This window comes from Balaenoptera physalus, assembly GCF_965194825.1.
Source record: "Balaenoptera physalus genome assembly, chromosome: 19".
NCBI lineage: Eukaryota > Metazoa > Chordata > Mammalia > Artiodactyla > Balaenopteridae > Balaenoptera > Balaenoptera physalus.
The window spans coordinates 316,073-341,610 of record NC_138900.1 but is presented as its reverse complement, the minus strand read 5'-3'; the positions used below and the strand labels follow the sequence as shown (position 1 = coordinate 341,610).

The window sequence follows — 25,538 nt, the reverse complement described above, 5'->3', positions numbered from 1 at the left end:
AGATTGCTGAAAGCAGATATCCTTCTGTTCTGGATGTGTATCCATGGTTATTGAACAGAGGAGTGAATAAACAAGAGAATGAAGAAAGATGGGCGTCAATTTTCATCAGAGAGGAAAAGGTCAATTTCCTAAGGCAGAGAGAAATATTGAAATGGGTTGTATTCAGGACCAGCAGTCAGCAGGTTGCTGGCTTATCCCTTGTCTACATCCTAGTGGCCAAAGGATGAGACACTCCTACACTTGATGATACCAAGAGGGAAAGTAGAAGCCTGGTCCTGGATGACACTGGTGGCAGCTTAACCAGTACCAGGAACCTCCTACTTGTAGACATTCATTTCAGTGAGGAAATGGTGTTTATTTATGGTAGTTGGATTTTCAGTTATTTACAGCTAAACACACCCTATAGGATACAGGGTACAAAGCTTTGAACTGGATTATTCCAAAGTCAGCTTACTGGTTTGTCCAGTGTTCTGTGGACTTCCTACACTCCTTTTTGAAACAGATCACTTTCTGGAAGCTGTATGTGGTCTGTCTCTGCTCAGAGCTCAGGTTCTTCACCTTTCCCCCATGTGCTACATCCAGTCTGGATTATCGTGATTTTGAACTTATTCTTGATGTGTGGGAGAACAGGCGAAGGACAAATGTGTAGCAGTAATAAATAGACCCCAAAGCCTATTTTCAGGAAATAGTTATGATACTAATAATTTACAGGTAAAATGCTGATTAATTTATTCCTCCTTCTCCAACCTGAAGTTCTTAAGCTCTGAGAAGTTGAGAAGTGTCCTAGAGGCTCATGTTTTAAAGACAAAAATATACGTCTTTCTTCGTTTTCTTGTTTTTTAAATGACTTTTAAACACGTGTTCCCCTTCACATGGAACACTTTGAGATGCTATGTGTGATGAAATAATAACGGTGAATGGAGATCAAATTGTAGGTCCATGATTCAGTCGATTGAATGCCACCAGCTACCATAGTGATTTGGTCAATATATAGTTTTATATCTCTTATTCTTAGTCATATATTGTTTAAATTAAACCAATAGTGGACTACTGATTTTAAAAAGCATATGAAAGAATGTTAATATATTTCAACAATTCAGTACCTCAATAAACATGTTTGTCAGACTATACTAAGAGGAAAAGGGCAAATTAAACTTTGCAATTGAATGAAACAATTATTACTGCTAATCCAGCAATTTTCATAAATGATCCACAATGCCTTTTCCGCAATTCTAAATTCTAAAACGTTTTCTAATGAAAGGCTTCTTTCTCTAACTTAGGGGGACTCCTCTTATATTTTGATACAGATATACCCAGACGCTGCCCCAGACCTGTTGGGATGTTACATATTGCGCAGTGTATGCACCTTACTATACTGCTAAAATCCAAATGCTTGTGAATTCCAAAATACTTCTGGACCTGAAGGCTTTGAACAAAGGATTAGGGTCCTGTATGCAAACAGGATGCATAACATTTTTGACATTTTACATGCATAATAGTTAACATTTGTTCAGAAATGTTTTTTTAATGTAATCAAATTACAGTAAATTAAATAGTATGCTTAATTTGCTAAATGAAAAAAGAACATGCAATTTATTAAAAGTTGTATTCAAGTGGGTTTCATGAATCAATCTCAAATAATATACTTATTTAAAAACACTTTCTAACCTAAAATCATGTTTTTATTCTATACCATACAAACAGAAAAAATTGAACTTCCAAGAAGGCTTTCTTTCTTAAGATGTTAAGGCCTCCATCAAACTTGACGGTGAATCATTGGAAGCATCTCTAGTCACATCCAAAACAAAACAATAATATGGCTAATTAATTGCCCCGTCCCACTACCTAGGGCTATAGAACATCAATTTTTTTAAAGTCCAAGTATGGAAAAGAGGCCTAAATTATTTAATGAATGGGATGTTTTATCAACAGCCAAGTAAAATCCAGGGAAGTGCTGTTAGAAGTAAAGACATCTGCATAGTCTCTAAATACTAATATGCAAAAGTCAACAGATATACTGTCTTAATTGAAACAAATAAGATGAACAATGTGCAGCCTGCACGTGGATATTCTCCACAGTGGCCATATAAATGAACAACTCCTGGAACAAGTTTAGCATGCAGTGGACAGGATGATCCAAACAGAGGCACAGGGCTGCTGAAACCTGCTAGGAAACCCCAAGGAAGGGGAGAAAGAGTACACTGAGCCCTGGGTCAGAGTAGGATAAGAGAGCCCCAAGCACCAAGGAGGAGAGAGGACATCAGAGCCTGGGCCCTGGAACCTGAGGAAGATGAAAGGACACCAGATACTGGACTCTGAGGAAGACATGAAAATAATTTGTCCTGGGCTCCCAAGAAAGATGAGAGTGGGCTGGGTTCAAGGAAGAAGAGCACACACCAGGTCCTGGGCAGCGAAAGACTTCTCCCATTTCCTAGATATGGGCATCTCGCTCATAGAAGAGGACACGGGGCAGAGAATTCTGTCCAGCCCACTCCAACTCCCTGATTCTTTGCTTAACCAAACATCAGACAGGCTACCCTGAACCTTCTCCCCAGTAAGCCCCATACGTGTACTTCCTCGTAGAATCCCATTTTAGCAAGAATCCTAAGTCAGTTTATCAAGAATTCCTTACTCTTGATATCTGATCAAACTCCTCATCCCCACTCTCTATCCCAGGTGATACCCCATCACCTGGGCCTGCCTTCAGTAAAAAAGCCTATTATCTTGGTTCAGCCAGAATCCCCCCAGACTTGATGTCTCCTTTTCTTCATTTTCTATCCACCAGTATTCCACTCCTCCAATCCTAGGCCATAAATCCCCACTTATTCTGGTTGTATTCATAACTGATCTCAGTTCTTCCCCGGTTGCAATAGTTTATTGAATAAAATCTGCTTTCACCGCTTTAACTTCCGTCTAGCTCTGGTTAACCGTAGACAACAGCCACCTCCCCATCCCTGTGCCTTGGGTCCACTTAACCCTGCCCTTCGCACAACTTGAGTAGACAGTCCTGGCCCCACTCCCCTCCCTGGGCCTGGAGAACATTTAGTCTCACCCTCTGCACACTTTGGGGCAGGCCCGTCCCTCTTTTCCTCCCAGGACCTCTGGCTGATTTCAGTCCCGCCTCCAGAACATTTCCCACCCTCCCAATCCGCCCCTTTTTCCTCTCCATTAGACGTGGACGCACCTTTAGCACCGCCCTCTTCCCGGAACTTGGCAGGACTTTAGCCCCGCCCCTCTGCACTTCCGGCCCGCCCCGCCTCCCCCTACGTTGGGTGTGAGCAGAAGCTCGCCCCGCCCCTCTGCACTTCCGGCCCTGCCCCTCCCAAGCTTCCCTTTCTCCACTTCCGGCCGGCCCCATGCGTTGCAGCCCTCGTGGCAGGGCGTGGATCCCTCCCGGCCTGCGTCGCCGCCCACCCAGGTGCTGGGGCCCAGCGGCCTGACTTGCCCCTCCCAACGCCTCCTCCTGCCCAGCGGGACCGCTGAGGGCGCTCTCCGCCGCCTGGGCTTCGCCTGCCGCCCCGAGTTGGCCGGCCAAGATGGCCACCGCCCGCGAGGTGGGGGCGCACCGCGCCGCGGGGATGCCTGGGAGTTGTAGTCCAGGCCGGCGTGCTGACGCACTTCGGCGCGGGCCGACGGGCGCCATTGTGCGCCGGGCGCGGGGTGAGTGCGGCGGGAAACTTGCGCCCGTCGGGGGCTCAGTTCTAGGGCCGCTCCGCGGGGAGCGCCCAGCCGCGGCGCCTACCACACCAATCGTAGAAGCCCAGAGCCAGCCTCGCCTGCCGTCCTTCCGCCGTGTGGCCTTTAGGGGCAGTGGGAGTCGGGGACTCGGGGGCCCAGAGGACGCGGGGCGGGCGGGCCCACCCCCTCCCGGCGCTTGCGGGCAGGTGGGGGGGGGCGACTCCCTCTCGGTGAGGAAGGTGGGAAACCGTCCCTCTGCGTGTTCAAGAGCAGGTGGAGACATTCCTTTAGGGCATCTTTCGAGGTGGGGAATGGACTTGTCATTTCCCGTTGATTGGGCCGAGGGGGGCGGGGGGCCTTGGCGTAGCACTCACGCCCCTCCCACCTCCCAAATTCGACCTTCTCAGGACTCTGCCCACTCCCACGAGACACGTTGAGGAAGAGGAAGGTATGGCCACCGGGCTTCCGACGGCCTGGTTCCGTGTGAGTAGAGGCTTCTTTATGAGTTTCTGAGTCTACCTCTGGATTTGGGAGCGGGGGTGGCGGGGTGATGGTGGGACACCACCTTCCCTGAGATGCCCCCGGGCCCCGTAGCATCTCGGGAAGGGGAGGAGGAGTGGATGGGAAGAAGACACCCTAGTGAGTGGAGAGATAGCAAGTTACTTTCCAAGGGAGTGGTTAGAATAGAGGTCCAAGTATGGGGGATACTAATTTACCGTTTAAACTGGGGGTGGGGTGGGGGTATGCATTGTCAGGTCTAAGCAGGGCTCAGGCTTATATTTAAACAGTACTTTGGCATTAGAGCTTAGTCCCTGAGAGAAGACAGCCGAGGATGAATCCTTGACAGGTGAAGGAAGTAGAAGCAGTATGGGCAGTGGGTGGGGGCTGAAGGCTGGGGTTTGATGATTCAGCTCGCGCAATCTCCTAGCAGGAGGTATACACACTGATACAAATGTTGGAATCCCCAGGTCAATAAAAAATGGAGAGGTTTTCAGAGAATGAAAAACCTCCTCCAGCCTCATGGGTTGTCTTCCTTGCTGTGACCTGATAGGGTCAAGCTTGGGTTTGCTGTTTCAGACAAATGCAGGAACTCATGATGAGACACACCTGGAATGCTCAGGTCACCTTGTTGATTGTGCCCACATGTGCTCAGTCAGCCTCCCCCTCCTGTCAGCATGGGTGACAGCAGGCCTTGGCTGAACACGCACCTGTGGGTTTTAGGAACCAGTGACCTTTGAAGATGTGACCCTGGGTTTTACCCCGGATGAGTGGGGAATGCTGGATCTCGAACAGAAGTCCCTGTACAGGGAGGTGTTGCTGGAGAACTACAGGAACCTTGTCTCAGTGGGTAAGGATGGCCTCTGTGTCAATAAAGATCTGCGCTTTGCAGCACGAATGTGGTGCCTCTGAAGTGTGTGTCTGCTTCGGCTAAGCCTGCAGGGATCCGAGTTCAAGTGTCAAGGCCCTGGAGCCTGAGGGAGAGGGCTTTACTTTGTACCCTTTGGAAAAGGGCAACTTCACATATAATTTCTGAAGCTTTACCTAGTCCATCCGTCAGAGGCGTTGAATACCAGGGAGGTGGGTCTATCAGGGATGTTTCCAGCTGCCGCAGTGGATGTTTACTGTGTTTGTAACAAGAATTTCAGGACGTGGTGTCTGTCTTGACAGCTCAGGAGTATCATCAGAGACCCTGATCCTTTCCATCTCCCTATGGTTAGTGTGAAGTTTTCCATTCTTAGGTTAGTATATGCATGGCCATGATGCCAAGCATCACGTCCATGTTCAAGGCAGAAAGAAGGAGAGACGGCAACCCTGGCTAGTTCTCTTTCTACAGCTGTCATACTTACAAAGAAAGAAAAATGCCTTAGGCCCCCAGCTGACAAACTTCCCTTTGAGTCTTGCTAGCCAAAACCAGGTCCCAGTGCCTCCTTTACTGGCAAAGGAGTCCAGAAAAGCAAGCAGCTGGCAAATGGGATGGGTGGGGTTATTAACACTGCCCTAGACCAGAAGTCATGCCCTAGCAGGGGAGAACACAGGGACAGAATTGCTACAGCAGGAAAGTATTTTCTCCTGAACACAGACCCCCCCCCCAAGCACTGTCTCTTTTCCCTTGGGCAGAACATCAGCTTTCCAAGCCAGATGTGGTATCTCAGTTAGAGGAGGAGGAAGAGCTCTGGTCGGTGGAGAGAGGAATTCCTCAAGACACCTTTTCAGGTGAGAAACAGGCACATGGGAGTCCTGGCACGGGAGTCCTGGTTAGTGAGGAACTAGTGTCTTAGAAAAGGAGGTGGATGGGGAAAACCCCCAGTGGGGTGTTGTGATGAGTAGCTGCAGACATGCTGAATCAAGCCCTGCATTTTCCTCTGGCTTCAGAATCAGGGGTGTACTGCTTGGTTGACCATGAACCTGTTGCCGGTGCCACATTGGCAACAGGGGCTCCCTCACCCTGCTTCACTCATTGTCTGCCCTTCCATCCTGTAATCTCCAGTAACTGGTGTGTGTCTCTGGCTAGATTTTTTAGATACGTTTACATTTGTGGATATATGTTTGTTTTGGGGGGTGTTTCCATACTCAGTGCACACAGGTCTGCATCATTCATTTTAACAAATGCAATGTAGTCCACATTTGATTTTTTTACTCTTGATGGACATTCAAGTTGTTGCAAAAAACTTCCTCGCATACTTTTTTTTGCAGTCAAGTTGGATTTTTGTAGGTAAGGATTTCTAGAAATGGAACTTAGAATCAACCAAGATGTAACTGAAAAAAATCTGGTAGCAACAAACTAAGATCTTTTAAAATACATATAGCTGCTCAAGAGCATGAGAGCTCCTTTTCCTTTTCATAATAAGATACCAGTGATTTATAGTCCTCTTTTAAGATTTGCAGATCTGATGGGAAAAGATATGTTCAGTTTAGTTCATATTTCCCTCATGAAGTTGCACGCATTTTCATAAGTTACAGATCATTTGTATTTTTGCTTTTGTGAGTGTATGTATTTTCCATTTTTTCTTCCTATTGGTTTGTCTTTTGTGTGTGTGTGGTCAGAAGGACTCTATATACTATATGTTATGGATGTTAATACTGCAAATACCAGTCCAACATTTATCTTTCACATTTAGTCTCCATAAAGAAGTTTTATGATTTCAGATATTTTTTCTTTCAAATCTGTCTTTACTCCTATTCTAGGTTTCATGTCATACATAGGCAGGTTGTACAAATACTTTTGTCAATTCTGGTATTTTTGTGGGGGGTTTTTAGCTGTTTCCTGTAACTGGGTGTCCTTGTGTATATGATGTGGGGCACAAGTTTTTTCAACACCGTTTTCTGACTTGGTTCTTCTGATTATTGGAAACGCCATCTTTATCATAGACTTAATTCCCATAGTCATCACCATGTGCAGGCCTTCTTGGCCCCTTACGCTCCCTTGGTCTCTGTCAGTGTCTGAGTAAACACCATATTGCTGTACTTATTGTAACTTTACAACAAACTTGGATAAATGGTAGTTCCTCTCATTATTTAAAAAAAAGAAAACAACACACCTATTATCTGTTCTCAACCAAATGAACACTCATCAGCTTGTCAGGATTCATTGAGAAAATCTTGTTAGAATGTGTCTTACATTTGATTGGATTCAGACATTCCTTGATGCAGAACTGGTCTCAGTTGAGTTTTGGCACAGGTGTCCAGAGGGATCTGCTCACCTCACTGTGCTAGTCAGGCCTTCCAAGTGCTGTTGGGAGTTCACTGTAGTTGCTGTTAATCTGCTCAGGTTAATCATCCCTTGCAGTCTTGCGTAGTTGTTGCAGATGAACCTGTCATGCTGCTAAATTCTCTTATTATTTGTGACAGTTTTGTTAGAGTCTCACTAATTTTCTCAGTACAGAGTCATCTTACTGGCAAGTATAAAGGAGGAGGCAGTTGTATTATTTTACTTCATTTGCACGATCATGTAATTGCATTCATCATATCTGGTACTTCCAAAACACTGGGCTGAGAGTGTGATGATTTCGGTATCTGGTCTTAGACTTAAAAGGGCAAGTCTCTGGGTTTTGACAAGCATGCTGCTGGATTCTGTGATTCAAATCAGTTTTTATCTGGATAAAGAAATAGTCACCTCACCCTTTCTAATAAATGAAAATTAGTAATAGCCCCAATTTCCCCCCTCCAAAGCGACCATGGGGATTTTCTCATTTGAACAATTAACAGTGACATAATCATAGAAGTGCCCTTGTTGTAATGTGTTGCTGGTGTCTGTTAACTTATTTTTTTAGGGTTTTTGCATCAATATTCATAAATTAGGTTGGGGAGGTGGGTGGTTTTCTTCTTTGTGTTTGTTATTTTTGGACACTTCTGTATCCGAGTGTACTGGCTTTGTAAGGAGAACTTTGGGTGTTCTCCCCGCCTTTGTTCTCTGCTCTCGTGAAAGTGGCTTCAGAGCAACCTGGCAGTCTTCAGATGTGAAGCCTGCACCTGGCCCCATCTTTGGTGATGACGTTCTGTTTGCCACAACATAGACTAGAGCCTCCACTGACTCTTTGTCCCCCTTTCCTGGACTCCTTTGTTAGCCTGATGGCTCAACATTAATATTTTGTTTTTCTTTTCCATATTCATGTCATTCCTTTCATTCTCTACAATGAAAACCTCCCTTCTAACCATGAGCACAGGTCACTAAACCAAACCTTACCTGGAAGGTCCCCAGCAACACAAGCACTTTGTATCCACCCAACATGGTTTCTGTTCCCCCTGGTTGATGCAGCCTCCTAAGGTCTCCTCCCATCTTTGTGGCTCTGGCTTAGGTCTGTGTCTCATCCTCTCTGGAACTTAAGTCCCATGTGGGCAAACCTCCCAGCCATGCAATTCTGGATGGTCTAGTAGTTTCCTAAATCTAGCTGCTGTCGGGGGGGGGGGGCATTGGGTGCCTATGGTTCTGCACATCTCAGGGGAGCTGGCTTGACAGGTGACAGGAGATTCAGGGGTGGTGCCCCAGAACGAGAGACCTTGTGCAGGGAGGCTTACCAGGACATTTGCAGGCTAGGCCTGAGGTGATAGGTGCTTAACACGTTTCTGCTGTGTCACAAAGAGTCCTTTATGTGATTTTTTTCCTCCACTGCCTCCCCTTTACTTCACAAATATTTGTGGAAGGCCTCTTGTGTCCTATGCAATATAAAAAACAAACAAAAAAAAACTGTACACTTAGGTAGTAAGCCAAAGACCTAACATAATTCCTGCCATTGTAGACTCCTTAGTCTAATAGATGACAGCCTTCTACAAACAAGCTACACAGATACAACTGTGTAAACACAAATAGTGGTAAGTACTGAGAAGAAAAAGAACATGGTGTAAAGTAGGGAGCAGTGGGGAATTACTCTAGAGGAGTTGGTCAGGTGACAATGCAGGGGTGAGATTTAAGCCGATTCCTGAAGAAAAGAAAGTCAGCAGACATGTAAGAGTGGTGGGGAAGAGCTTCCAGATACAAACACCACTTGGGGTTACTGTGAGAGTGGGGCAGGCTTGGCACATTCTGGGAATGGAAAGTCACCCCCTGGGCTGGGAGGAGGTAACCGAGGTGTACTGACGTGCAAGTTAAGTTTGGCAGAGCACACAGGGCTTCCACTGTGAAGGGGGTTTGATTTTCATTGAGTACGTGTGTGGTGTGCTTTTCACAGCTCACTCTGTGAAGATGGAAGGGCACAGACGGAAGCAGGCAGCAGGCTGTGGTAGCATGTAGGGAAGAGGTGGCAATGCCTGGCCTGCGAGAGTAGCAGCAGGGTTGGGGAGAAGCTGGCTCCTCCCCATTCGTAGGTGGATTCAGTGGGGCTAGTTGAGCAATTGACCCAAGAGAGCAAAGGAAAGGAAACTGCCAAGAACTGCTTATAGGTGAAAGCTTCAAGGGATTTCCTGTGACTATTCTTTGTAACATATGTATTTACTATATACATTTTTTTTTAACGTATCAGTATTTCATTTTAAAAATACAGTAACAGTGATATTATGACTCTGGAATTTTTGGCATTAGTCAGTGACGTGGTAAGTCTGATGAAGGCAGAGACTTTTGAAGGGTGGAAATAGAGGTTTTCTTTGGTTTTTATTTTTATGTTGAAATAATTTTAGGCAAACAGTTGACTAGTACAAAGAACTACCTAATAGCTTTCACCTAGATTCAAATGTTTTTGGAACTCTCCCATGTCTTGACTCGTTCGTTAATGAAGTATGAATGACGGGACTTAGAAACACCCAGGTAGAGGTTTGTGAAGCCAGCTGAATGTATCTGCCTGGACCTCCTCCTGAGGCAGTGCATAAAAACATGGGAATCATAGGTGTTTGGAATGGCCTGCTTTACTATTAAGAGAACCATCTCCTGCAGTGGTCTCCTTCTCCCAGCACTAACGTAGCTGTGCCTCTCCTCAGTGCAGAGAACTGGAACTGAATGAAAGCTAGGCCTCTCTGATGCAGCTCATTTTGCATGTGTCTTCAGCTCTCCATGACAGTAAAAATGGCAGCATAGGCATTGGTTGAAGTAGAAGGGAAACTGGATAAATGCTGAAGACAGGTATTCATCTTCAAGAAGGCACTAATTTGAAAAGAGGCTATGAAGATAAGGAATGTGGAGAAATATTTGATGGCACTCAAATCTTCTGCCTTCTCACTCAGTGTTCTTCAAGAAAGTATTACTATATGTGTGGTTTGGGTGGAAAGCTTGAGACATAATCTAGATTTAAACATTAGGAAAGCAATAAAGACACTATTTTGAAGGTCATGATTGTAGGAAAGCCTGCAGGATATTTAACTTTTTTTGACTGGTTAAGAATTTAAGCAGGAGAAGAGCCCTGCAAATATGAACGTGGCAACTCTCAAATTAGTACAAACATCAGTAGAAAAAAATAGCTTGTACAAGAAGATTTTTTTGTTGGGAGGAAGAGAAGGAAATTCTTCTCCAGATTTCATCTTTTGTGTAGCCTGAGAGGACTCACATGGGCTATATAAAACCAACGTGTGGGGGATGTAGAAAATCAATTGTTTTATACAAAGGATAATTCTTTCAAGAACAAGACTAGTGTGAGAAAGCCTATTCTCAGCTCAGCCTTTAAGAGAAAGCTCACACAGGAGACTCACATGCAGACTCACAGGAGACCCTGAATGGAGGAAGTCCTTTTCATCATGAGTTTTCCAACATGAGAACTCAAACATGGAAGAAATCTCAGGAATATAATCATAGCAGGAAAGGCTTCTGGCCTGATACAGTCTGATTTGAGAGAATTCATACTGGACAAAAAATTCCAGTTCTGTTCAATTTGGAAAAATTCTTATACCAAATAATTATATCTGAGAACTCTGAAATCATGGGAACATGATTGCTATGGAAGGGTTTCATGAATAGCTCTCTTATTCAGCATCATAGAAGTCACAGTGGAGAGTGTCTGAGAAAATAATCAGTGTCCGGAAGGTTTCAGGAGTCACAGAACCCACCGGCAAGAAGCCCTTCAGTAGGAGTCCTCATTGTGTTCAGCATCAGAGGACTCATATGAGAGTAGACTCTCAACGCAATATGCGCAGGCAGATCATTAATCTTAGCTCTCACCTTATTTGACAGGACAACAGAAAAACTTACACTGAAGAGAACCACACTTAATAATATAAATGAAATGTCTCATTCTGTTTTTATATCAGATAGGTCATAAGGAAGGCAAACTCTGCAAAACTTTGATCATGTAAGCATAGCCATCCCTTGGTATCCATGGGGGATTGTTTCAGACTCCTATGGATATCAAAATCTGTAGATGCTCAAGTCCCTTATATAACATGGTGTAGTACAGTGCTCGCTTTGGCAGCACATATCCTAAAATTGGAACGATACAGAGAAGATTAGCATGGCCCCTGCATAAGGATGACATACAATTCATGAAGCGTTCCATATTTAAAAAGAAAATAAAGTGGTGTAGTATAGTCAGACACGAAGGGTCAACTGTACAAATGTATAGTAAAACGTTCTGTTTTTCCAATTTGGGTTCTATTATCTATCTGAACTGAACATCTAGAACAAATGTTAAGTAGCATGGGTGAGAGCACGCATCCTTATTTCAGTTTCCCTTGTAAGTCCCCAGTTGCTAGGACAATGACTGACTTTCTAGCTCAGGAAACTGTTGAGAGAATAAATGGTTGGAAAATTTTCAAGAGACAAGAGGGAATCTTCAAAGAGGAGACTCTGAAGACTAGGCCAGGCTCTGAGACAAGAGAGTAGGTAAGGGATGATAAAGGGAAATCTTAAGATACTGCTACAAAGAACTTAGAGGGTCACATCCTTGGGGACGGGGCAAAAGTCTAGAATCTTGAGTGACCATCAAACACGTTTTGGCAGGAATCCAGCCTATCAGGGTGTGGTCACATACTGTGCAGTCTTTATTCAAGAATACTTTATGTTCTCTGTTACCATCCATCTATGTGTTCTCTAGGACCATGTAATCTTAATCCTTTTATCTGGGGACCACTCTCTCTGGTGTCCAGATACAGTCCCTGGAGTAATTTCAAAGCCTGAAGTGCTTTAAGTGTTAATTGAATAAGAAGGAAAATAAATGAACTAAGCATTTGACCCAAACCTTTTTTGGCGCAAAAATACTTCCAAAAGTCCTGAGGGAAAATAAGATAAAAGCAGGAATAAATGAGTCAGAAATGAAGAAGAAAAAAAGCCCATTTTCTGGATAGACAGAATAAATAAAAGGCAAGCTAAAAACCTATACAGGGGAAAGAAACTCTATTCAGATATTCAGCAATACATGTAGTTCTCATTATAGTCCTTTACCCAACTGTCATAAAGAATAAGCCAGCTGTATGTACTGATATGAAACAATCTCTAAGAAATATATATTTCCTAAAATATATATCTTTTAACATACGTATCTTCACATATATATAGATGTACATGGTTTTTTTTTTTCCTTAAAAATATACACACAAACACACACCAAGTATTAATGTGTCAATTGGTTATCACTGGGAGAATATAGAAACTGATAGGATGTAACTGTCTCCCAAGAAGGAAACTGGGTGGGAGGGTGACTTTCCATTTTTAGAGGTGCTGCCAGTAACTATGCTTATAAAATGGAAACGACTGTCTTCTTCCTGCTATGTCACCAGTTCCTGCCACAGCGTAGGTGCTCAGTAATTATTTGTTGAGTACAGGAATGAACCAACAATAAGATGAAGTGTAAAGTTGGCAAAATTGGTCCCAGGAGAAATGTTAAAACCAACTTTTTCTTAGAACAAAGTGGCCAGTTAGTTGTGTTTCTATATTGACCTGGGCAGTGAATATTTTCCAGCTTCCTGTTAAAAGACTGTTTCCATGGAACATGAGCTACTCAATGACAACACAGGGTGCTATGTTAACAGGTTCTTTCTGCAATGTATACATAGCATCGTTCTCACCGAAGCACAAAATGAGAAAAATATTGAAAAGGAGGAAATATTTGTAGCTTGTAACAATTAACACCTTTCAAAAACAAGCTAATCCTCTGAAATAGTTATAAGAGTTGAGCAGTTCCAACAGATTGCAAAGTACAGAAGCTAATAGCTCTGGCTTAAACCAGGAATAACCCATTTAACACAGATAGAGGAAAGATTTTGTGAGTGATACTTTTTTGAAAGGGAACCTAAGAATAAATTGTTAATGAGCAGGCTCTCTTTGGAGAAAGTTATGTTCGAATGCCATGGGAGACTTAAGTAAGTACTGTAAAAGCACTGACTTCTTTTGAGGGCTTACAAAGGCTAGAAGTGTGTGAAGTCCCTTAAGTCCTATAAGTCCTCTACAGAAGTGCTGCTGTGGGAGCATGAATGCAAGTCCCTGACCTGGCTGGTCTGGGAAGAAGCAGGTGGGGTGCAAACCAAGTGTCCTCTTACCCCATGGCCTGCTTAGGCTCCTGAGTAAAAGATGGGAACTTTGTAGCAGCAGCCATCCTCCCATGATAACTTCAGATGGGACACTCACAGTGCCAGTGAGACTTCCTGAAATTTGAAATATGGGTAAATCCTGACATAACGCTAAAAGGCCCAAATGTCTTGGTGAACCATTCACCAAGGCACTTAGTAGCTGTGTTGTGTAAACAAATACTGCTTGAGCACCTGCCAAAATGCCAAGTACTGTTACAGGGGTGGGTCACCACGATGAACAGGGTGGAAAGGCCCCCTGTCTCACTGGGCTTACATTCATTCCAGAGTAGCCACTAGCACGTGTGGCTGATTAAATGTAAACCGACTAAAATGAACTTACCAGTCAGTTCCTTAGTCGCACTGGCCAGCTTTCAAATGTTCACTAGTCACCTGCAGCTAATGGCTACTATGTTGGACAGTGCAGATCTAGAACATTTCCTTCACCAAAGAAAGTTCCACTGGGCAGTGCTGTTCTAGAGAAGGTGGAGAGAGAAATTAGTGAGCCAGATACTTTAAGGTGGCAATCAGTGCTATGAAGAAAAATGAAACAATAGGGTATCTGTCGGGGAGTGGGGAAGCACGGGTGGGCAATACCAGTTTAGAGCTGGGCGGGAAGATGGCTCTGAGATGATGACATCTGAGCTGAGAGCTGGATGGGGAAGGAGAACCAGGTGGAGATGCTAGGAGAGACTTATCAGACAGGCAAGTGCAATGACTTCTGGATGAGACACATTTGGGCACGTTTGAGGAAAAGTAAGATAGTTGCTGTGTGAAGCCCTCTTTGGTGTAAAGGGCATAAAAGAAGAGGGTTTGGATCCCAGCTGCTCCCTTCCCCAGTGTGTGGCCTTGGGCAGGTTCCTGTCCTCTCCCAGCATGGATTTCTTTTGTGTAAAGGTTGGACGCTATTGCTTAGTGGGGCTGTGGTGGTGTAAAAGCCCAGGTCCTGGGGGGCCTTCATGAAATGGTAGCTACTGTTACCGACTGAAAGACTTGGACTGATATAAAGATCGTCGTAAGTGGCTTTGGCAGATCCTCCTCTGGGTCTGGCCTAGGGGTTTCCGATGCACGAGACCCAGTTAGCGGCCTTAGCAGTGCAGCGGGGGAGACACGTTTAGAAGGCGATATAGCAGGGTGCCCAGCAGAGCTGAAGAGAGTGGTGGGGAAAGGAGGAGAAAGGGTGAGAGCTGGGGGTATCCTGGACAAGGAGGAAGAGGGATGGGGGAGTATGCAACAGGGGTGAGGGGAGCTGCCCCTGCCCCTGCCCCCCAACAAGCTGGTAAAAGATCACTGTAATTAGTTACTATTATATTTGTGGACTGATAGCCCTAGTGTACCTGGTTCATCAGTCCGCCTTCACTAGGAAGTGGGCACCATGAAGGAGACAGCTTACCTGGAGAGGAAGCAGCAGAGAGAACATGAGAGAAGAAAACAGCAGCTCCCATCAGCCTTTACTGTTGTTCATGCAGTACTGGTCCCTAATCACTTAGGACTTAGGGTAAACTGAGGCCCAGAAGAATTAAGCCCCTTGCCCAAAGGCTCAGTGAATTTGTTTAATAGCCCCCTAGCTAGATAGGGAGTTGCAGGGGAGGGGACTAAATTGCCCAAATTCCCCCCAGGGTCATTAAGCTGGTGGGTTGAAAGCCAGTACTTGGAGCTGCAGCTGATAGGGATAATTTTATGCAGCCCCAGGCAGGTAGGTGGACAAGTGGGTGGCTCTGTCAGCCCTGCCTCAGTGAGGTGGGGATCCAGTTTCAGCCTTGTTAGCTGGTAAACACAGCTGTCAAGTGGGGCAAATACTTTTCTGGAACGGACAGCCGTGAGGATTACCTTAGAGGTTTTGGGGAGTGGTCCAAGAGATGAGACGGTTAGAGGACTGAGGTGCCTAGGATGACATTTACCCATGGGTTTAGAGGCTTGTGGCCATCTCACATACTGCAGAGCACCCAGTAGGTGCTTTATGACAACTGCAGAACCAGTGTCCGCCTGAAGGGCTGCTACAGCAGGGAGAGGGCGGATACACTGGACTCCCAGCACCAAAAACATCGGCAGAGTTCCTGACATCCAAAGCCAGACAGGCTCTACAGTTTAAAACAGTTAACATTTTAAGTGAGCATCCAATGCAAGACTCTAAGAAAACACCCTGGTGCCCCCGAGGATAAGAGGAGGAAGTAAATATTTGATCAAGATTAAAGGAGAAGGGGAGGGGATAGAGGGGATGAAGTAGAATAAAAAGAACCCAACGTGTTTTTTTTAAAGGAGAAAGCATTAAATATTCCTTTGATTAACCAAGGAGTACAAAACGGAAATTTCATAAGTTAAAAAGCTATGAAGCAATACGGAGAATTAAGTTTGTTCTTAAGTGTCATGCATGATTATTGCTCAAAATGGTGCCTGTGGCCCAGCACGGAGCCGCTAGGGAGCCCCACGCCCACCCCTTGTGGGGGCTGCTTCTCAGGCCAGTGTTGCTGAGATTCTGGTAAACTATCCCCGGCTTCCCAAGTTATCCTCAGAGAGAAATTCCAACCAAGCCTTAAGAGCTGTTAGGAGCTGTAAGCGAAAGAAAAGTGAACTAAGCTTTCAAATCAAGAATGACCGGGTCGGGGTCGGGGGGGGCGGTGGAGATAACCCTCCAGAAATCCTAAGGAACAGGAAGGGAACTAAATGCTCAAGATAACGCAGATATGAACTGGGCGGGCAAGCCTCCCGATGAAACTAACTCAAAACCTTATTTGGGAGGAAGTGGGGGGAAGAAGTTAGAAATGGGAGATCAAATGCCTGTCACGATTTTTATCAAGGAAAAAGTCACTTTAAACGTAGGAAAGAAGTGACTGGCAGCGGCCGATATGTCATAGTATACCCCAGGACCTGTTTTTCAACCCTGGAGCGCCCAAGGCCAGTCTGGGGTGGCGGGGCGGCCCCACCCGGCACTGGGCGACTCCTGACCCCGAGCTGACTCACTCCTCGGATCGCGCGCCAGCAACGGGCGACGCCCGTGAGGTCCGTGGAGACCGCCGCCGACCCGAAGTGTGTAGTCAGGAAATTCCGAGAAGGGAAGACAGAGCCGTAAGGAGACAGGGGAAGAATGTGGAGGCGGGGGAGGAAAGTGGGTGGGGAACCCGGGTGCTCGTTGCTCTCGGGGAAAGCGGCCGCGCTCCCCTCACCCCGCGTCACCCAACGGGGAAGACCTGCAGCTCGGGAAGGTGTGTGTGGAGGCTGCGCCGGCGTCGCCCCAGGACGCGTCCACCGTCGCCGGGGAGGCCGGGAGAGAGAACGCGAGTGGAGGCCAGAGGCGAGAGCCCCACCACTAGCCGAGCGGCCACCATCCTGCCAAGGGCCTCAGGCGAACCCAATCCCTCAACATGGCGGGGCCGGAAGTCTGCGGCGTGGAGGCTCCTGGGAATTGTAGTGAGGAGGGTGCCTGACGCGCTTCCGTGCAGGCCGGAAGTCGCGGCCCCGCGCTCCTGGAGCTCTGAGAGGAGCGAGTGAGGCTTCAGGGTGGGGGTGGGGGTGGGGGTGGGGGTGGGGGTGGGTGGGGCATGGGCTTTTTCCCGCTTCACCCTTTGGAGGAGGGGCCGGGCGCGCTCCGCGACTCTGCCAAAGCCAGCTCCCCAGCAGCCAATGCTGTCTGATAAGTGCGCCCGGTGGCCGATGTGGCAGGTGCTTGGGAGGCCGTAGACGGCGAGGAAAAGCACAGAGGCGGCGTATGCAGGGAGCCGCTGCTCCTAATCGCTTCCTGAGTCTTTTTTTTTTTTTTTTTAACGCAATTGCAATTACTCCACGGTAGTGTGAGCAAAGTTGCTCCTGTGCTCCAGGCATAGAAAGCCAAATTCTGACAGCAGGGGTTTGCAGCAAAGTAAGGGTTTATTGCGTGGACGCAAGTCTCAGATCCACTCCAACTTGGTCTTTGACTTAGGAGTGTTTTAAAGGAAGAACTGAGTCTAGGATTAATCATCGTTTTGTGACATGACTTAATTGTGGTTTTAGAAGTCATCATGTCTCTGGTTTAGGATTCTCTGGCCAGGTGGTCCATGGTTCCAGGATCTGTTAGCTCATAGTACCGTGAGGAGACAACTTGAATTTGTACTTTAATGATGTTATCAATCACAGCAGTCTTGGTCATCTGACACTGGTTGATTGATGTTCAGTTAGCACAGGACTGAGGTCAGCAGGGACAAGAAAGGGGATAAAGTTTTGGATAACAGAGGTTAATCATAAACTCGGCAGGGGAATCGGTTTTAGGGGGACTCATTCAATAGTAATTTCCTGCTCTGCTTTTTATTTCATGTGACAGGAACATTTCTATGTTGTCATAATCCCCCTAAAACCAGTGTATTAATTTTTTTAATGCTTACATGGGAATCTTTCACAATTTTCTTGACCTGTGTTTTAACACTACCTGTGTCTTCCAGTTTTATTCCATCATTTACCACATTGCTAGGAAGTGAGTGTTGTGGAAATAAAGACCACTCAGAGGAGGACATGCAGAGGCTTCTTACTCAGAGCCCACCCTAGCAAGGGGGTCAGCCACCGTCCCTTATGTTTGGTAGAGACTAAGGCAGGCTGGGAGTGGGAAGATTCATAGTGGAAAAAAGGAGAAGGTTCTGATTGGAGATTATTGGCCTGGGGTCAAAAAGAAAACTCTATAAAACAGAAATCTAACCAAAGATAAATCATAGTCTGTGTTATTTACTTTTTAAAAAAAATTTTTTTTAAACCTCTAAGTCATTTAGAATTAGCATTTCTTCTTGGAGTTATAGAGAGCTTTCCTTAGCATTTCAGGACAATCCTGGAGTTCTTTCAGCAAATGCTCTGTGGACTCTGTGACAAGACCCAGCGTCCCTGCCTTTCCCGGACATCCTTGTTCTTGGCCCGCATGGAGGTGGGATCAGGTTCTGTTCCCCTCATGGCTGCAGGCATATACAGCATAACAATTCTTGTTATCTCTTGGTCTTTTTTTCTTTCTATGTTGAGATATAATTTATATACCATAAATACCATAAAGTTCACCCTTTGAAAGTATACAATTCAGTGGTTTTTACTATGTTCACAAGGCTGTGCAACCATCAGTATGATCTAACTTCAAAACAGTTTCTACATCCCAAAGAAGAAATCCTGTATCCATTAGCCATCACCCCAAAGCCCTTCAATTCCCCCATCTCCTGGAAACCACTCATCTGCTTTCTGTCTCTATATATTTGCCTATTTTGGGCATTTCATATAAATGGAATCATACAGTATGGGGCCTTTTGTGTCTGGCTTCTTTCACTTAGCATAATGTAGTCAAGGTTCATCCATGCTGTATAGCTAGACCATATTTTGTTTGTCCATTTGTCGTTTGATGGATATTTGAGTTGTTTTCCCTTTTTGGCAATTATGAGTAATGCTGCTGTGAACATTCTTGTACAAGTTTTTGTGTTGACACATGGTTTCAATTCTCTTCGATTGAAACTCCTGGATCATGATATAACTCTGTGTTTAACCTTTTGAGGAGCTGCCAGACTGTTTTGCAAAGTAGTGTAGCATTCTGTATTCCTACTAACAGTGTACGAGGGTTCCAATTTTTCCACATCCTCACCAACAGTTGTTAGCACCCATCTTTGATAACAGCCATCCTAGAGAGTGTGAAATGGTATTTCACAGTGGTTTTGACTTGCATTTTCCTGGTGGTTAACAACGTTGCTCACCTTTTCATGCATTTTTTGGCCATCTGTCTTGCTCTGCTTTTGACTTACAGAGTGTCCTGAGGCTCAGTTGGACCCTCAGTTCCATCCTTTTCCTGCTGGGAATCCCCTGATGAAGATCGAGGTTGTTGAAATCCTCACACTGAACGAGGAGGTGGCTCTTCCCCGGAACGCCCAGATCCGCGCCCTCTATGCTGAAGATGAGGGCCTGAGCCCAGACATCCTCAGGGAGCCCACTCAACATCTGGATAAGCATCTAACTGACCCTGAGACCGCTCGCCAGAGGTTCCGGGGGTTCCGCTTTGAGGAGGCGGCAGGGCCCCGCGAGGCGCTGGCCCGGCTGCGCGAGCTGTGCCGCCAGTGGCTGCGGCCCGAGGTGCACTCCAGGGAGCAGGTGCTAGAGCTGCTGGTGCTGGAGCAGTTCCTGGGCGCGCTGCCCGGGAAGCTCCGGATGTGGGTGGAGTCGCAGCACCCAGTGGACTGCCAGGAGGCAGTAGCCCTGGTGGAGGATGTGACCTGGATCTCCGAAGAGGAAGGTGAGTGCAGTGGAAGAGTGGGGAGGCAGCAGTTCCTGGGAAGGCATCTTGGAGGGTGGGGGCGAAGGAACCCCAGGCCTCCTGGGAGGGGTAGGGGAAGGCTGGTGCCCACTCCATCTACGCCAAGGGCATCTGCTTCCCCCCTCCCCCAACCCCAGTTCATGAATCAGAGCTTTAGATACTTGCTTGCTGACGTACCTGTCACTACCCCTGCGCCAAGGCTCTGAGAATGGCCTCCTCTCTGGACCCTTTTGTGGAAATGGAAGGTCTCAGGCCCCACGTCAGAGCTGCTGAAACCCTTGGGTGCGGCCTGGCACTGTGTTCTTTAATGAGCCCTCCACACGTTTCTGATGGAAGCCAGCAGATAAGGTGCTTCATTTTCATCCCTCTGGGATCCCTGCCATATCAATATCAGTCACACAGGTTTTGTATTTCTGGTACGCCTTCTCTCTTTTTTTTTTTTAATATTTATTTATTTATTTTACTATTTGGTTACACTGGGGCTTAGTTGCGGCAGGTTGGCTCCTTAATTGCAGTTCGCGGGCTCCTTAGTTGCGGCAGGCGGGCTCCTTAGTGACAGCATGCGAACTCTTAGCTGTGGCATGCATGTGGGATCTAGTTCCCTGACCAGGGATCGAACCCGGGCCCCCTGCATTGGGAGCGCAGAGTCTTAACCACTGCGCCACCAGGGAAGTCCCCTGGTGTGCCTTCTAACATCATACACTCAGTGGAGGCTGTGGATTAAGTGGTGACCGAGATAGACAGGACTCATGGACTTATGAGCTCAACAAGCCTCCGATCTAGCAAGAAAGACAGGAGTCTGACAAATGAACGTGTGTTTGATGGTGGTGGGGTAGAGAGGGTAACGGTGGTGGTGGGCCAGGGAGACGGCACAGGTTCGGGATGTATTTGGGAGCCAGCCTCCATGAGGCTTGATGTCCATTAGGCTGAGTTCCGTGGAGCACGGACACCGCTTTCTGTGTCTGTGACGGGTACCTGGAAGATGTTTCTTGAGTGAATGAATGATTGACTGATTGATTTTGATGCTTGAGGAGGAGGGGGGAATCTGAGGCTTGATGGTGGGATTCAGAGAAGAGGGCTTCCTGGAGAAGCAGGTGCGGGGAAGGAGAGGGGCAGGCGGCAGTGGGAGTGGTCTCTTCCACAGGCACCGAGTCTGGGGTGCTGTTGTCTGCAGTGTGAGGGCCCCAAAGTTATCCACATTGGAACCCCTTGAACCTCACATGGCAAAAGGCACTTCGCATGTGTGATTAAGTTAAGGATCTTGAGGTGGACGGATTATCCTGGATTATTTGGATGAGCCCAATGTCATGAGGGTCCTTATGAGAGGCAGGCAGGAGGGTCAGAGTCAGAAGAGGAGATGTGAAAACTGAGGCAGGGGTGATACAAGGAAAGTGTCACGAGCCGTGTATTTTACGTAGCCTCTAAAAACTGGAAGGAGCAAGGAGTATGTTCTCCCCGAAGCCTCCGGAAGGAATGCAGCCCTGTGAACACTTTGATTTTAGCCCTGTGAGGCTTGTGTCAGGCTTCTGATCTCCATAATTGTAAGACAGCAAATTTGTGTTATTTTGAGCCACTGGCATGGCAGCTTGTTACAGCAGCACCAGGAAACTAATATAGGTCCCAAGGAGGCAGTTGTCGAGCTCATTGAGATGAAAGGCAGTGAGTCCGCTTCACACTTTGGGGGCGAATGAAACCAATTAGTGTTACAGGGGACGATGAGGCCTTCCAGGGAACCCTATGAGTCCTGCGTTTGTGGTCAGCATGTCCATTGAACCTCTTGGGCATGACTGCCACAGGCCATACACAGAGTGGCCCAAGGGAGAAGGACAATATATTGAAAAAGTCCAAGGGTGATCCAGCTTCAGGCATGGCTAGACCCAGCAGCTCCACTCGTCTTCAGGACTCGTCCTCTCTGCTATATCATACTTCTGCTGGCCTCTGATGGCTTCACTCAAAGGCACTGTTTCCATGTAGGGGCTCCCAGGATGGAATTTCTCTTTCCTAAATGTTCCAACAGATGCCCCTTTGGCTCTGATTGGCTGGCTGGGGGACCCATGTTCATCCCTGATCCAATCATTTTGGCCAGGAGGAAGCAACGGCCTGGTGGGCCAGCCTGGGTCACATCGTGTGTCCCCCTTGATAGTGGGGTGGCATCATCATTATAGAAGCCCAAGGACCATGTGGGGACACATATGGAAAGTCAGACATCAAAGAGCCATGGGCAAGAGGGGCCATAAAGCCAGGCAGAGCTATTTTCTGAGGTGGAAGAAACTTGGTAAAATTTGCATCAAGATGGGTTTGGCAGAATGAGTCTGGTCCTGGGGGCCAGGGGAAGTTCCCCACTCCGTGGGGCAGCAGGAAGGAAGGAGGAAGGGGTGGAGGACGTGGAGGCCAGAAATGGGGTCTTTGTCTCTGAGGAGAAGGTGTGAGGCCAGCTGCTGAGGTGAGCGTGGAGGTGAGGCAGCTACTTCAGTGGAGGGACTGGGTCCGGAACAGTCCTTGGAGGGGGAGTGGGTGGGACCCGCAGTGGGGACAGTGGTGCCCTGTGGTCACACACGTGGGAATTTGGGCACAGGCTTTGAGAGAAGAATGGGGGGCACAATAAGCTGTGGGTCCCGGAGACAGACGTGGGCTGTCCTTGCCCCGCCTAACCCTGCGCTGCCGTCTCTTCCCAGCACCACCCACCCAGGGCCCCACCAGCTCTCTCCAGACCACAGCTCAGCAGCAGGAGGACATGGCCACCAGGCTGGCGAAGGCACTGCCTGAGGTGAGTGGGGAGTGTCACCCTCTCCTTCTCTGGTCCCAGCATCCCCCTCAGGCCTCCCACAGGCAGGCCTTTCAGAGTTGCTGAGCGTGAAGGGCAGGCCTGCCCTCTGGCGACTGTGGTGTCAGTGGAGACCGAGACAGGGCACAGTGACCAGGAGTCAGGAAATCTGGAGGGAAGAGGGGGAGGGGCCAGGCGTTCGCAGCCTCCGGCCCAGGCGTCCAGATCAAGGCTGGATCCCAGTTAGAACAAAAGAGGCTTCATCCTTCAGAAACGCAGAGCTGGGTGTTTATAACTGAAACAAAGCCTGGGATTTGCTTCAAAATAATCAGAGCTGGGGTGTAGATGAAATAGGCCTGGCCCTGTCTTGCTGACTGTTGAGGCTTAGAGAGCAGCCAGTGATGGTGTCTATGTGACCTTGGTCGGGGCTTACATCTGGCTTGAGCATAGGAGTGAATTTATCAACTCTCTTGTAATGAGTGGTCTGGTGCAGGCTTCAGGCACAGCTGTATTCAGGGGCTCCAGCCTCTTCCTTCTCAAGCAGGCTCTGCCCCTTTTGGGCAAAATGCCTCCCAGATCCAGACAGAGGGCGGTGGGAGGCCCCTTCCTCCCGGAGTGCTGGTCAGCTCCTCGGAAAGAACTCATCACTGTGCGGCCCAGGCAGCCACCCCACCCCCAGGCAAGCCCTGTCCCCATGGGGGGGGCTGCTCCAGAATGGGGTATGCCCAGGGAGGGGCAAGGCTGGCCCGAGGGGTGGTCTCCGGTGGGAAGTCATGGGGAAAGGGTAGAGGCAGTTTGTTTGTGGCACTTTGTAGTTCCTTGTGAAGTAGGGCTCTTCCTCCAGCCTGGGCCCCAGACTCTGATTTTGTGAGAACAGACCCATTGGACTTTTTACAGGCCCCAGTCAGTGTTTCCAAGCAAACCCCCAAAGCTGGGGCATCCCCAGCACAGTGAGCTCTGTCGGAATGTCCCCGCCAGCCCCTCTTCTGTCCCCACCAAGGACTCCCTGACCCTCCTGCTGAAATACAAGGTGTGTGACATTGCAGGAACCGGTGACCTTCCTGGACGTGGCTGTGGACTTCAGCAGGGAGGAGTGGGGGCTGCTGGACCCGACACAGAGGACCGAGTACCACGACGTGATGCTGGAGACCTTTGGACACCTGGTCTCTGTGGGTAAGGCCCCTCCACGCTTCCGGGACGGGGATGCCATGGGGGCTCTGAGTCGGGGCTTACACCCTCTCTGGGCCCTGGACATGCCCTCGAGTCCCCTGCACTGTCCAGGGCCTTTAGCTGACACTGTAGGTCTGGAGGGGTGGGGCTCATATGAACAGAGGCAGCCTGAGGTCCAGTGAAGGACCGATTTGCTGTCCACCCTGCGGGTGAACGAGAACAGGGTGTCTGAGGGCTGGGAAGCGCTCGCAGCCCTTGCCCAAGCTCGGTGTGCCGCTCGTGGCTGCTTCACTGCCTTCAGTCTCCCTCCGCAGGGTGCATGACTGTACTTGGGGGAAGACACAGCTTCTGGATATTTAATTATGTCATACTGTCCACCCGTTTCAGCACTTTCTGTTTACAGTATCTGTACCTTTGTGTTTCTTGCAGGGTGGGAGAGTACTCTGGAAAGCAAACAGTTAACTCCAAACCCCAACACGCCCGAGGAAGAGCCAGCCTGCCACCTGAAAGTGGAGGAATTCTCGAGGGATGGTGCCCAGCCCTCTGCCTCAGGAGACACCTTGCAGGCTGGGGCCCCAGAGGTCTTGGACACAGCGTTGAAACCAGTGGTGCACACTCAGGAAAAAATCCTCCCTCAGAAGCCAGCCGGTGAAAGCCCCAAACCCCAGGCAAGCACAGGTCCCGACACAAGCCACATCTCCCTTCAGAAGAGCATTCCTAGAAAACGCTTGCGCAAGCGGGACCCCAGGGTCAAAAAGATGACACACAACCCCTGTGTAAAACTTCATCAGAAGAGCTGCAGCGGGGGAAAGGCCCAGGAGCGCGGGAGCTGTGGGAGAACCTTACCCCGGAGCGCTCAGCAGATCACGTTTACGCGAATTCACAAAGGGAGCCAGGTGTGCCGATGCAGCGAATGCGGGAAAACCTTCCGGAACCCCAGGTACTTCTCCGTGCATAAAAAGATCCACACGGGAGAGAAGCCCTACGTGTGTCCGGACTGCGGGAAGGCGTTCGTGCAGAGCTCCTCCCTCACGCAGCATCAGAGGGTTCACACTGGGGAGAGACCCTTTGAGTGTCACGAGTGTGGAAGGACTTTCAACGACCGCTCGGCCATCTCCCAACACCTGCGGACTCACACCGGGGCCAAGCCCTACCCGTGTCAGGACTGCGGCAAAGCCTTCCGCCAGAGCTCCCATCTTATCAGGCATCAGAGGACTCACACCGGCGAGCGCCCCTACACCTGTAACAAGTGCGGAAAGGCCTTCACCCAGAGCTCGCACCTGATAGGGCATCAGAAAACGCACAGCGGGGTGAAATGCAAGAAACAGCCTACCTCGTAGCCCTCAAGCCAGGTGAAGAGACATCGCCTCTGCCGCCTGATCCTGCAGCGCCCCATGAGCGAGCCTGGTTGGGATTCGGGACTGAACGTGGAAGGCCTCGAGTGACGAAGTTCTCAAGACCAAAGGATGACCAGGGAGACCGCCCTGCACATAAGTCAGTAAGAAAAGCAGTGGGGAGTATCGCTAATGAATGCATCAGTTGGAAAAACATTTAATTTTTCGCTCAGTTGATTTGCCATTTTAATTTGTTTGTTCGTTGGTTATTAAAAGTGATATTAGTGAAACCTGAAAATGCTTATAATCTAAGTTTAAAAAGCCAGGTACCAAAAAGTCTGTGCACTGATATTATATTTGTGGTAAAGTATTTATGCATATGGACAAGGATTGAAAGAGAACATAGATAAATAAACTATATATTTCTGTGGTA

General features: G+C 47.9%; 1 protein-coding gene and 1 long non-coding RNA gene across 15 annotated transcripts in view; one reads left to right on the top strand and one right to left on the bottom strand.

Annotated features, from left to right (window-relative positions):
* LOC309648326 overlaps nucleotides 1-18,478 on the bottom strand; it is a 26,500-nt gene extending 8,022 nt beyond the window's left edge. The window contains exons 1-5 of one of the 14 annotated variants that reach the window (XR_014256565.1): nucleotides 16,785-18,478; nucleotides 15,427-15,677; nucleotides 14,934-14,989; nucleotides 13,940-14,072; nucleotides 7,145-8,832 (exon numbers count right to left, since the gene is read on the bottom strand). This is a non-coding gene — a long non-coding RNA (uncharacterized lncRNA). Of the gene's footprint in view, nucleotides 1-7,144; nucleotides 8,833-13,569; nucleotides 13,675-13,939; nucleotides 14,073-14,577; nucleotides 14,744-14,933; nucleotides 16,663-16,784 lie in introns of those variants that run through there. The other 13 variants (XR_014256571.1, XR_014256572.1, XR_014256574.1 and 10 more) reach the window with 13 other exon arrangements.
* ZNF274 (zinc finger protein 274) lies at nucleotides 3,667-25,538 on the top strand. The gene is given in 9 exon segments (XM_082436486.1): nucleotides 3,667-3,982; nucleotides 4,086-4,161; nucleotides 4,900-5,026; nucleotides 5,797-5,892; nucleotides 19,334-19,816; nucleotides 22,513-22,604; nucleotides 23,648-23,774; nucleotides 24,201-25,098; nucleotides 25,100-25,538. Coding segments are annotated over 8 exon segments (1,884 nt in total). The 5' UTR covers nucleotides 3,667-3,982; nucleotides 4,086-4,128; the 3' UTR covers nucleotides 25,128-25,538.